Below are 12,636 nucleotides of genomic sequence, written 5' to 3'. Positions count from 1 at the left end.
GGCCTTCAGACCTCTCAAACCTCTTCCTCACAACCATTACTTCTTCTTTGCATTAGTACAACACCTAGGCTCATAGTGCTTTCATCAGTGGAAATAATAAACAAGTCACTTTTGTCAAAACCTTAGACTGGGTGAGTAGACACAAATTCACATTTGATTGATTCAAACTCTTTGATACTCATCCTCTCACACATACTTTGTGTTTTTCTTGATTAGGTTACATAAATATGTTGTCTAACAAGCAAAATGTCCCATGAACATGGCTTAATGCTCCACTAAATCCAGGCAAGATCAGAGCTGATCCTTATCTGTGGGTTTAGGTGCTCTTTATATCGCTTCCAAGATCTTGATTTTGGGTTTATCACCTCTTCTATACACATGATGTCCTACATCTGTCATGATGTCTCCACTCCTGACACAACTCAACCTAATGTTAGGCCGCAGACATATCTAAAGATGTAAAAAACACTGCTCCCTTAAGCGTTGTTAACATCTTGTTTATATTGAGTAATGGTTAGCGATTAATCCAAATATTGGAACTAAGATTTCTTAAACCTACACACAATCTTAATGATTTATTTGATTTGCTCACCAATACCACAGGAACAGACCATTCCGAACCTTATAAAGGTTAAGTTATTCCCAAAGTACAGTGTTTCCAGTTCAGTTCTTAATTTACTTCATAAACCCAAGGGTACCCTGTGTGGTTAATGTGCGACTGCCTGAGCATTGTCTTTTAATACAATACAATGTTGAAAACCTTTCAATTTGCCCAACTTTTCTTCGAAAATCTCAAAAAATGTGTGGGACAAATTACTTCTGTGTGTGCCACATGAGTGCATACCATTGGGTAAATGAAAACCCTGTCTTGACACCAACATTTTGGGATGATTTGAGCCCAGAACAATATTTAGTTCACCTTATTTGTTCCACGCCAACAGGTTGTAACCATCTTTAACAACATATACAGGTCACATGGTGGAACTATCCTCAAATTCTAATGTGACAAGGAATCTTCCTCTACTCCGCCATATGCAAAATTTCGAATATGAGATTTGTATAATTGTGTATCTTCAAACTTAAGGAATACATTTTGTTAATTAATGTGAAAGGGTCCCTAAATCCACCATAAATCTGATCACTTTACGATTTACTGTGATTTCACATTGGAGTGGCAGGGGACCTTTAACAAGGACCATTCATAGAGGATATTTCAACTACTTTACCCCAACCTAGTTCAAAGGAAGACAATATTAGGATACAATTATTATCATGCTGAGAGTTAACATCATCTTCAACTGACTTTACAACCTGTGAACTACGAGGGTTTAATCCTGGTGTGCACACAGGCAAAAAGACCTTTTTACCACACTTAAAACAATTTTGATTAAGAGCTGCACAAAATTTCCAATTGCCTAAGTGGGATTTACTTCCAGAGCGCAAACAAAACAGATCATTGTTTTCATGACTGGGTTTAATGTTGGAAGAACTATTTTTTGTAAACTTTTTTCACTTTCGACTTTTGCTGACTGTCTTTGAGGCTATTTTGAAGTTTGCTTAATCTTGCCTGCCTGATCTGGCATTTCTGTTTATTTCCTTCATACACAGTTCAGAATACTAAATGCCTCTCACTAATGCCAATGCAATTTGCAAATCTAGGCCCTCTGTTGATTAGTCTTTCCTGAATTTTCATAATGTTGGTCCTCTTTATCAGTTGGTCCTAAATCAATTCAGCTTTAAAATCCCAATAATTGCATGTGTCCGCAAATGACCATGAAGCAGTACCGAAACTGACCAATAAGTTGAGTATGTTGTAAAAATCTGTGACACTCTAAAATTGTATTCTTTCTACGATTAAATCTTTTGTGCAGAGTTTTGATAATCGGTGAGTATTCACCTATAACATCCATAGTGTCACCATCCTCACCCATAGCAGTGCGGACAATGACTACTTCGAAAAAAAGTGTTTTCAAGCTACATCTAACTTCCAGACCCAATTTGTATACTAAAAGTGCTTTCTTTTCTTTTTGGTAGCGAAAGTGTCCATCAATTGCTTTTAAATAAGCCTCAAAGGCTTCCCTGTTCACAATTTAGTGGGGGAGTGCTTGGAACAGGAAAAAATTGAGGAGGAGCCACTATTTGGTGTGGCCCTGTGTGGGTGAGATGCTGCGCTCACAGAAGAAGAAAATATCAATTTTTTTGTGTGTGTCGCACATTGTGTCCAGTTACCAGACGTGGTTAAAAACTGTGTTGTTGTTAAAGTGTGCAGACCTAAAGTACAGTCTTGATTTGCTAGAGAGAAGTGTCTATGACCACAAGTGGAGTCTTGAAATGCAAACTTCCATTTGTTGGTACAGGGGTGCCATTCACTGACATTGCAGACAAAGTAAAATAATGCTCATACTTAACATGCCTTCCGATGATGAGTAATGGATAACTTCCCAATTCTTAAGAGGGCCACTAGTAACGTCATCAATGTGAAGGGTCTGTGGTCAATTGGGGATAAATCCCAACCCTTCAAAATGGCCACCATAAAGTATCACACATTCCACTATCTACAGGCAGTGGGGCTTGTATGGAAAATGTGTAAACCTGTTTTGAGATGAGATGTGCATGCAACTTCCCACTGATTGCCAATGCCAGATGATTGCCACAAACAAGAAAATAAGGGTCAGGAGAAAGCACTCAGTGGTAGGATGGCGCAGCTTACCACCATAGAGGCACAAAACGGACAGCTGCTATGAAATTCTCCCCAAAGAATTCAACCTCCATTAAATCCCATATGATTCAACAGGATAGGGTTGGTGCTGGTGGCATCTTGTTGGCAGTGAAATGAAGAGGACTCTCAGGTAAGTCGAAAACCGCTTTATTCAACCATCTGCAACCAAGCCCCAGCAGCAACTGATGCTGCAGGAATCCACATTCACAGTAAGAAATCCAACAACGCTTAACAATCTTGAGTTGAATAAGGGGATGTTTTTCTTGTTACTGATGAGGATCATAAAAAACTCTGCGCATATCTGGTTAGATTTGTCTACCACTTATTTTTGGGGGTCCTGGGCCCTCAGAGGCCAGGCGCATTGATATTTGTATGCCTTTTGTAGAGAAAAGCAGAACTGGCAGGTGTCTTACACTCCACTGATATCAAGTTATGGTGTGTTGGGCCAATCCAGTCAGAGAAGCTCTTATCTTCACATGATAAGTCGAAACCCGCCCTTATGCCTCAAATGAATACATGCACAGAGTGATTGATAATTCAGTTATACAACTATTTGTTATGCAATGTCTACATGATGGGTGGATCAGAATGATGACAATTATTAGGAACAACTCAGCGCATAATATGCAAATAAGAGCAAAGTTTAAGAAAGCCCAAGTCCTATTTCATTACATAATCCTAATTTACCAGTCTATTCTCTACCCAATTCATCTATTAGCTATCCCATTTCAGCCATCCAACCTAAATGGTTGTAGTAGATGTCTACAATGTATTACCTTCTCATCCTTGTTCCTGTCCTAGTCCTTACGAAGTGAACAGTGTTCTGCGTTTCAGAACCCTATTACCCGGCCCAATCTTAACAGTTGATCCAAGATGTCCGCTATATTCCAGTATGTAGAAAAGGAGGAACTTCATAGAACAACTTCCTGTTCTTTACTTTCTACAGAATGGCTCCATTGCCTTCCTGAATATCAGTTAAGTAAAATTGTAATTTTTATATATTAAATAATGTTTTTTTTTATTTTGATGGTTTCTCTAATTCAGAGGCTTGATTGAGCAGCCTCGGTATCTAGCATTGGTTGCTCTGCACTGTCAGTGCAGCGCTATGTTTTATTTGACTCGCTAAGCGGTCTATTTTTAAGGTAGAGGAGCACTGCACTAAGTCCATTTTGAGGTGGTATGAGTAGTGAGCGTTCTATTAACATATATACAGATTCGGATGAGCTCGATGTAATGTTCTCGGGGAACCCGCCTAACTTCATAATGGCAGCTCCAGTGAGATTTTGAGGCAACATGACTTTGGCCACTAGAAATACTAGGAAGCTAGCAGTGTCCTTGACTCTACCAAAATATGGATTTGGGTGAAGATCAAAGAATGCACAAACAGCCTGGCCCCTCCTCAGAAATGGCTTCAATTTGGTCCCGTACACACTGTGCCGTTGGAATTAAGCTATACCTGGCTGATGAGCACTAAACAGGACGAAACTGGTCCTCAGTTGCTTATGTTCCGATTCAGGGAGGACATGGCATGGCAGTTCTGGCTGGACTGTTGACATTGGAGCAGGATCAAGGCTGATTTTCATATGGCTGGATCCAAACTGAGGTGGCATGTTGTGCAAAATAACAATGGACTGGGATGCGGCCCAGAGTGATTACAAATGGCTGAGATTAAATCGAGCATTCCATCCTTCACTTGTTTGTATACTACAATTGCAGCTCTGCAGCACATACACCAGCCTGCAGCAGAGGCTGCTTTTAGAGCAAGGGAGTAGGCTCCTCTACCATTACAGTTCTACAGTCATTTTTTGCAAGACGTGGTGTTCTCTGAGGTTTTCAACCCCCGAGAGGCAATATGGACTTTCCACCTCCTTCTTCCAGTGCTGAAGAAGATGATTTCTCCACCCAGTACCAAAAGGTGGATCTGAAATCCTTACGGTTGCACAGTGCCATACATTGTGTACTTGTTCATGAATGGAAAGATATTGTTAAGGTATCCTTTCCTGGATTCCTGTCAAAAAGGTATCCATTGGAAGGATTTACCGAGGGATTTCCGTGAATGGTAAATGTGGACAACCTCATTGCAACATTATCCTTGCTGGGTACGTTGGTATCAGAAAGGGTGCCCTTCCCTCTGATCAGACAGATAAAAAGCTGGAGGGAGCAGTGAAAAGAGCATATGCTGTGGCAAATCTTTCTGTGAGAGCTAATGCCTATGTGACGTATACGGTTCAATCCCTTTCAAAGGATTCTTCGAACTCTTGCAGACTGCAATGAATGAAGGGGTGGATATTTCTGCTTTACTGGCTACAATGGAACTAAGGAGTCTAATTTTTATCAGATGTCTCTTGATTATTTATGTCCCTCAGCAGCAGCTTCCGACGTATACATAGGAATATATCGCCACATGTTATGCTCATCCATCCAAGGGATCTTCCTAATTGAAAGGCACTTCTCAGGAAAATACAGCCTATCTTGGGAAAGTCCTCAATCATTCCTGTCCCACCCAACCAGAGGCATCGAAGTTTTAATTCCATCGTTTTTCTAATGCAGAAATCATCTGGACACTTTAGCCCAGCCTTATATCTCAATGGGGTAAACTGGTACATTCTGCACAAATCTTTCAAAATGGTGATGGTACAGATCATTCTGCCTTTGATCAGTCAAGCAGACTTTCAGGCATCACTCTTTGTTGGTTGACTGATAACTCTCAAGCACTGCATAGCAAGCACTCAACTCCCATATACCTTGGGCTTTTAAATCCTCCCAAACGACCCCACCCAGTGCTATTGGAATCTGTTATGATTGTGAACAGAGGAGAAACCAGATGATGCCCCTTGGAATGATTTTTCAGGAATCAGCCACCACTGGACTACCTGTCTCCAGAGTAATGGGAACCATTGCCTCATTATCCTGAAACATTGGATCCCAGTGTCAAAAAAGGTGGTGTACTGTTTTGTTATGTTATATAGATTTGTAGTGTGCAACTAATTACCTGTGAAGGTATCCAGGCACTGAGTATAGAGGTGGAGTCAACTACAAAGAAAAATTGCCAATGTCAAGGCCATTTAACCAGAGTGCTGCTGAAGCCTGAGGTTTTGACAGAATAAATAAGAGATGGGATGCTAACTCAAATCTCCTTTCATCTGAAAGACCTCCCCCTAGGTCTGTTCAAAACACTGCTCTGATGAGCTGCAGTAAGTGCAACACATGAAGATTTGATTTTTTTGTAATTCAGGAGAAATCTGTGCATCAACAGGACATCGCAGACTTGCTGAACATGCTCTTTTGCATTACAAAAAAAAGAAGATGCAATTTGCCATTCATCAAATTATGGGTATACTTGTATTCCTCTGGAATTAAAAATATCCACTAGGAGCCAAGAGCATGAAGAAAACTCCTGGAGCCTAGTAGAGGTGAATGGATTCCCCTTGAAAGCAAATTGTAAATATTTCTGGTGAGACTCTGGGCTGAAGATTTGTAAACATTAATTGTGCTGCCACCAGAGCTTCATCACATTTCTTTATGCCACATTATTGACTCCAATTAGGGATGTGGGGGTGCATTGCCAGAGCTTGAGTCTCAAGTTTTGTCTTCTGCTCATCATCTCTGATTAGTTTTAAACTGTTATTCAATTCTTGGGAGTAGCATCAGAATTCTATGTTCGAAATCTCATTTTGACGTTGAGTGGAACATTAATAATCAATTACCATTTTCTTGGGTATCGGCCCACTTCATAAGGACTGGGACAGGAAGACGGACAAAAAGGTAGTGGCCCAGTTACTTAACGATAATCTTCATTACTCCACGTCTAGGCCTACTTGTCATAGTCCTGAGTTATGAGCCCCTACCTCCCTACCCATTCTAGGGGTGATAGATTCTTTGTTATTACATTTCTCTTTTGTATGTTGTGATATTGGTAGGTTTTCATATCAAGTTCCTCCTTTTTTACATCCTGGAATATGGTGATCATCTAGGAGGAAACTTTAAAGATTGGCTGGGTAATATGGTCCTGTGAAGAAGAAGAATGCTTACTTTTGTAAGGACTGTGATAGGAAGACCTGGACTCAGAATAATGAAGTTTACTGTTAAGTAGCTCGGCCATTATGCCAAACCATGTATAGTACCTTAAGCAGTAGGCAGACCTCAGACATTTTACTTCTCCTCTCTTAAACCAGTTGCTGTATGTAACCCTGAACCGTCACTAGTACCTCATATATTTTTAGCTCTCATGGAGTTTTCTAAAGTGATGCGGTGCTATCTGAGTGACTTAGGCTCTGCTCCTGCTTTTCTACAAAAAGGTGCAAACAGTGCCCCATTGCTGAAGCATATGGAAGCTAATGCTACTTTTCCTTCTTCATTCCAAGACATATCTCTGCAAGGTCATCTTCCCCTAGAGCTGCAGTTGCAATGCATGTGCCAAGAAGTGGAAAGTCTTCCCTTCTCTGTCTTTGTTAGTTTGAATGGTGTCGGAAAACATGGAGATTTTTAACTGAAACAATGGCCATTGAGCAAACTTTTGTTGGCAGTTTCATTCAGCAGTTCATATTTGTAGGCTCTGTGTCTAAACATACATTCTTTAATATTAAATGCTGCCTTGGGTACATGCAGGTAGGCCTTTCTTGCATCCAACATGCATTATTATCATACAAAAGCACTGCCATATTACACACCTGTGTGGGTTACATAGTTTCAAGTGCTTAGAGACAGGATACCTCAATTGTTCAGAACTTCCTTCTCTCTTTTCCTCTTTCTGTAGTTCTACTTGCCCTTCTTTTTCTCATTTGCCTCTCCTTCATACTCTTTCTGTACTGTCTCCTCCATTCCCTCTTTTTCATCTTTATACAGTCCTCTTTAGCCATTCTGTTCGTCTTGCTCTGTTCACTCTTCTCTAATTTCAGTTTCTCCTGTCTCATCTTCATCCTCTCTCCCTCAGTCCATTTCTTTGTCCTTCATGATTTTAATTTTTAGGCTATTGTATCCTCTTCCAGGGTGCTCGTTGGCTTGGATGTTTTCAATGTCTCAAGACGGTCAACTGCGTTTAAATGTGCATTACAATGAAAGCACAGCCGGGGATGTTCTAGTATTTTGCTATTGATATAAATACACCTGCGGCTGTGCGCCATTATATTGCACTATATTTTCAAGAACACAGTCCCTTCTTTGCTGAAGCTAAAATATTGTAATCAGGCTAAGCTTTCTATTTCACCACTTAACGGGTCTCCTTTGACTTTGCTAATGTGTTATGACGTTGAGTCACCTCTGGCATATCAAACAGTCTCTATTTCTCTCTCTGACATCTGATCTGCTAATAATGGTGCCTGCTACCTTCACAGGGAAGGAGCAAGAGCAAAGGCCAATGCAAGATGGAGGAAGTAGCAGGTTATTGGCTAACTATTTCACATATTAAAGGTGGGAAAGTGTTTCGATGGAGGATTGACCAGAGAAGAGTTCCGGAAAGAGAGATATTTTTGAGGGAGGACTATATTATGTATGCATCTTCCATGAACTCCTTTACCCTTGTGAAGGTTCATCCAGGGATGGGGCTGGTGAGGCACCATATGAAACATAACCGTGTAGACGAGTAGACATCAACCAAGGATTATTTTCTACGCGACACCACAGACAATTTGAGCTTTTCTCTCGTCTGCATTGTTGCTTGGACCTCCCTGAAGGAAAACAACCCCATTGTTATAATGTATAGTCATGCCAGTTCCCCACGAACTCTGGAACTCTGATCTATCTATGCTATCCTTGTAGCAAGTTGAACCACTACATGACTACATAAACCTCCCTGAACTGCCACATACGGCCTTTTTAGGATATGAGTATTTGGGCATAACCAGGTCGAACATTCAATACTTACTTTTGAAGGTTGGTTGTGGGGCAGAACAGTAGTTTCAGATAGCATTTGGGAACTGGGGTGGAACCCCGCCCAACCCCCAATATGCAACTCCTTAAGGGTCATTCAGTTTTGCATTTCAGAAATAAACCTGGCTCTGTGAATTTTTGTAATACAAGAAACATGCTGATATGCTAAAACAAATCAGCGACTTAAATCCTGTGTTGGTGAAGTAAACCCAGGCTCCTATTTGAGATTTATACTCGTTTTATTTCTTAGGATGGTCATATGTAATCAGTCAACTATACAGTACTTAATACTGGTGTTAAGTCTGTTTTCTAGTACACAGCATTTTTTGAGTCATGAAAACAATAATAATTTCTGATTTGTTTTTATTTAGGTTGCTTTTATGTAGAGCATGGTATAGTACTTTCTAAACCCCATTCTCAGCGGCAAGGCACCTCAAAACAGTATACAAATATATGGGAGATAATGTTAAATAAATACAATCACACTTGATTTACAATGGCCTTCTTGTCTGCTATTCGCAGGAAATGTCTGTTTTCCTAATGCTCCTCAGGTGGTAGTTACCAGACTTAGCTATAGAATTTAATGTCCTTCTAATTCAAGTTTTGAGTCAAGAGTGATGCCAAGAGGTTTAGTTGTAGTAACTATCTTTGGAGAGATGCCTATCTTAATTAGAATGGCTACTCATTCTGGAAGATGTTGGATACTAGATTTAGAAGAGAGGATCAGAAAGTTAGCTTTTTGTGGGTTCAGATTCATATATCATATCCATGATTGAAACTTAGATATACATGTCGTTAGATTATGGATGTTATTCATTCTATATCATTTCAGATATAATGTAATGGTATACATGTATTTGTGGATCAATACTGCAAGTTTATGTTGAGGTTCATCCAGAAGCTCAACGTCTTGATTGAAATATAGGGGGTCAGATTTGAGCCTCATGGAACTGCAAAGGGTTTTGGAAAGAGTTCAGAGGAGGAACTGTCCTTTTTACACACATCATGTAGTATTGTCAGGGGAATTTTTTGAGGAGCAGCGGAAGCTTTGGGTGATGGTCAAAAAGCTATTAAGGGTGTTATCAACCTTTCTAAAACCAAAAGCTAGATAGCAAATGGATCAGGATTTACACTCTGTCAATGCACTCTTTAGGGTGAATCACAACACATGTTGCAAGCAAATTGGCAAGTCATGTGCACCTAATGATTAGCCTACATCCAGTTTCTTTAGTAATGGATGAAAATGACCTATTATTATAAGACAGGGAACTGCATTTTGTTCAATGGAGGCATTTATAATGTTATCGCTGGGAGACCCTCCATGTATGTGCTTTCAATATGTATAGTAATAAGATTGTCCAAGTCAAGTCCAGCTCTATTTCCAGCAACCACTTTCTTAACTGAGTAGGTAGTTATACTCGTGAAGTCACATCGTTTAGATGTGTTTGATTGTCCAGAGTAAGTTAGCATAGTGTTCAGAGAAGGAGTGAGTTTATTATCTTGGTCCTGGTGGAATTGATTTTGCGGAAGAGGTGAATGGCAAATTTTTTAAATCTAGATTCATTGATGTGGGTTAGGATATATTCAGTAGACTGCCATGAAAAACATATTGACAAGCTTATTTGGACACTATTTGACCCTGCTGAAGTGTCCATTCGTAGACACTGCTTATGCTCAATATAGCAGGGATTTGTCTCTTTGCAAGGGCTATGTGCACCATTGAAGGGGAGGTGGGAACTGGGACAGACATACACAGCCTAGCTAATACGAGGCACTAGAAAGCAATAACATAAAAATAAAAAGAGTACTGCTCTTCATACCAGACTAAATTAATGACGTTGATGTACCTATGTGCAATGTTAATGGTCTTGTCTTAAGTGAACACAGTAAACAGATGAATGGTAACCAGCATGGTCCAGGGACTTGGGAGCACATTTCAATTCTGAAAACTCTGGTTCTAATTCCCTTTTCACCACAAAATCATTTCCATAAATCTGAATTTCAAAATTGTGTAAAATATGCTTTGGAATGAGAACAAATGCAGTAAATGTAATAGTAGAAAAAAGCAATCTGCACTGCAATGCAAGAAGAAAGAAAATAGTCCCAGAATGACACCTGTGTAGGGATACGCTTTCACTTCTGTAAAGGCATCGGTGATCGGGCTATGCTCCACTGGTAGGTCAAAAATCCAGTAGTGAGCATAGCAGCAATACGAAAGTAGAACATTGACAACAGATGACAAAGACAGCCAATCACAGAGCCTAAAGTGGATGGAAAGGTATGGCATACAATGCTGCCTAGCGAGACAGCAATACAAATGAGGTTATGTACCTTGCCATTCTCTATATTTACACAAAAAAAAATCACAGCTTAGTTCTGTAAATTGTGCACTTCAGTGAAGGATTACTTCCTTATATCTCCATCATGTCCATCATGTAAATCTCTTCTACCATTTTTTCAGTAAATTGGGATGAGGTCCGTTAGACCACTCGGGGCACTCATGCAGTAACCAGTAACCTTTACTGTTTCTGGTATTTGATGCTTTCATAGAAGAAATGAGACACTTCAAGATATTAACGTAGATTAATGATCCAATCATTTGTATTGTTAGTAAATCTCCTTCTTGATTATATCTATTCTTTTAATATAATTTACAAGCATTCTGTGATGCTAAAATCATCTTCAGCTAAATGTTCCTTTAGTTTTTACCATGCCAGCACTTTAGTAATGCTTATTATTAATTAGTTGAAAAACTTGACAAAGATGTGCATACATTGATTACTAATGTAATTGTATCATTTCAAATTATTTCAACATCATGAATTAATTGTGAGTCTTTATCCCAAATGAATGGTTTTGAGTAGAATGAAAATACTGATAGGTCCTTTCTAAATATGTCTATATGGGAAGGTAAGAATGTTCATATATCGATATATTGTAGTGAACATTTTTTCCACCGATAATCAGTCCCGAATTAGTTGGCATTAGAACCGAAAATAGTATTTGGACATATGTGCTGCATTGTTGTATGACAGAAATGTTTGTATTGTTATTCTGTATAGTCTTTACTAACACAGTGGCATTAAAGATGATTAGAAGTGAGCATTAGTAAAATAACAATGCTGTTATATGAATGCTCACTTTAGGAACCACGTCATTTTTTAATAATCTTGGCGTTATGCCAGTACTTACCAAATGTGTTGTGTTATTCTTTGAACAGAAAGAAGAGCATCAAGAAGCTATAATTCAAAGGTGATGCAGAATCTATCACCCTGCGTGTTCTGTAAAAAGGACTGTGATTTTTGTTCAAACATCTCCATTCAGTTGCTTCATCATTCACCACTACTTGGTTTATTCATCAGCTTGTTTGTAATACATTTCCTTTTATAGTGAATGTGGCTGTTAGGAGATTGTTTTTATGCTAGATTTAAAAAAGATACCTGTAGCTTGTCTTGGTTTGATTGGCTACCTTGTTTATTGAAAACCTCAAATCCTGTCAAAGAATCCTTTTATTTTTTGTAAATAAGACACAAAAATACAGTGTTACATAGCAGATACAGTACACCTTCAATGAGAAGACAAGGTCACATTAATTCCTCACATTGTTATAATAAAACACATTTTATCTTAACTGTGTCTGCGTATCATTTTATTAATTTAGGAAAGAAATGGGTTCTGCATATCTTAACACAAACTTACATAGTATTGGATAAAGGGCCATAAAAATATAAAATGATGTAACGTTCTATAAAGTATTGTAGAAAACAAATGTCCATCTGTAATTGTGTTTTTGTCACTGAACTGATTCTCCCGTTACATGTGATATGACTCCACAACAACACTGTTTCAGTAGGTACCATGTTACCCCACTCATTATTATCGTCTATACAAACCTCGGTACCCAATAGAGTTAGACTCTGTACGCTCACTCCTATCAACATCATTTATTAACCATGGACTATAATGCTTGGTACAAATAAATCAAGAATCAAGTCCGGTACACCTCATTGTCTCTCCATCTGTAATTTAGTTTCCTTGTCATGGCTCAA

The 12,636-nt window shown here is 39.1% G+C and overlaps 1 protein-coding gene across 1 annotated transcript in view; it reads left to right on the top strand.

The window, feature by feature from the left end:
• Positions 1 to 12,218, top strand: part of CD109 (CD109 molecule) — a 750,032-nt gene extending 737,814 nt beyond the window's left edge. The window contains exon 33 of the mRNA XM_085610953.1: positions 11,808 to 12,218. Within this exon, the coding sequence (XP_085467079.1) occupies positions 11,808 to 11,977 (170 nt within the window). The 3' untranslated portion in view covers positions 11,978 to 12,218. The remainder of the gene's footprint in view (positions 1 to 11,807) is intronic.
• Positions 12,219 to 12,636: the final 418 nt, after the last annotated feature.

This window comes from Triturus cristatus, chromosome 6 (genome assembly GCF_964204655.1).
Source record: "Triturus cristatus chromosome 6, aTriCri1.1, whole genome shotgun sequence".
NCBI classification, from domain to species: Eukaryota; Metazoa; Chordata; class Amphibia; order Caudata; family Salamandridae; genus Triturus; species Triturus cristatus.
The sequence above is the reverse complement of the archived record's forward strand: the minus strand, read 5'-3'. Positions and strand labels throughout refer to the sequence as shown.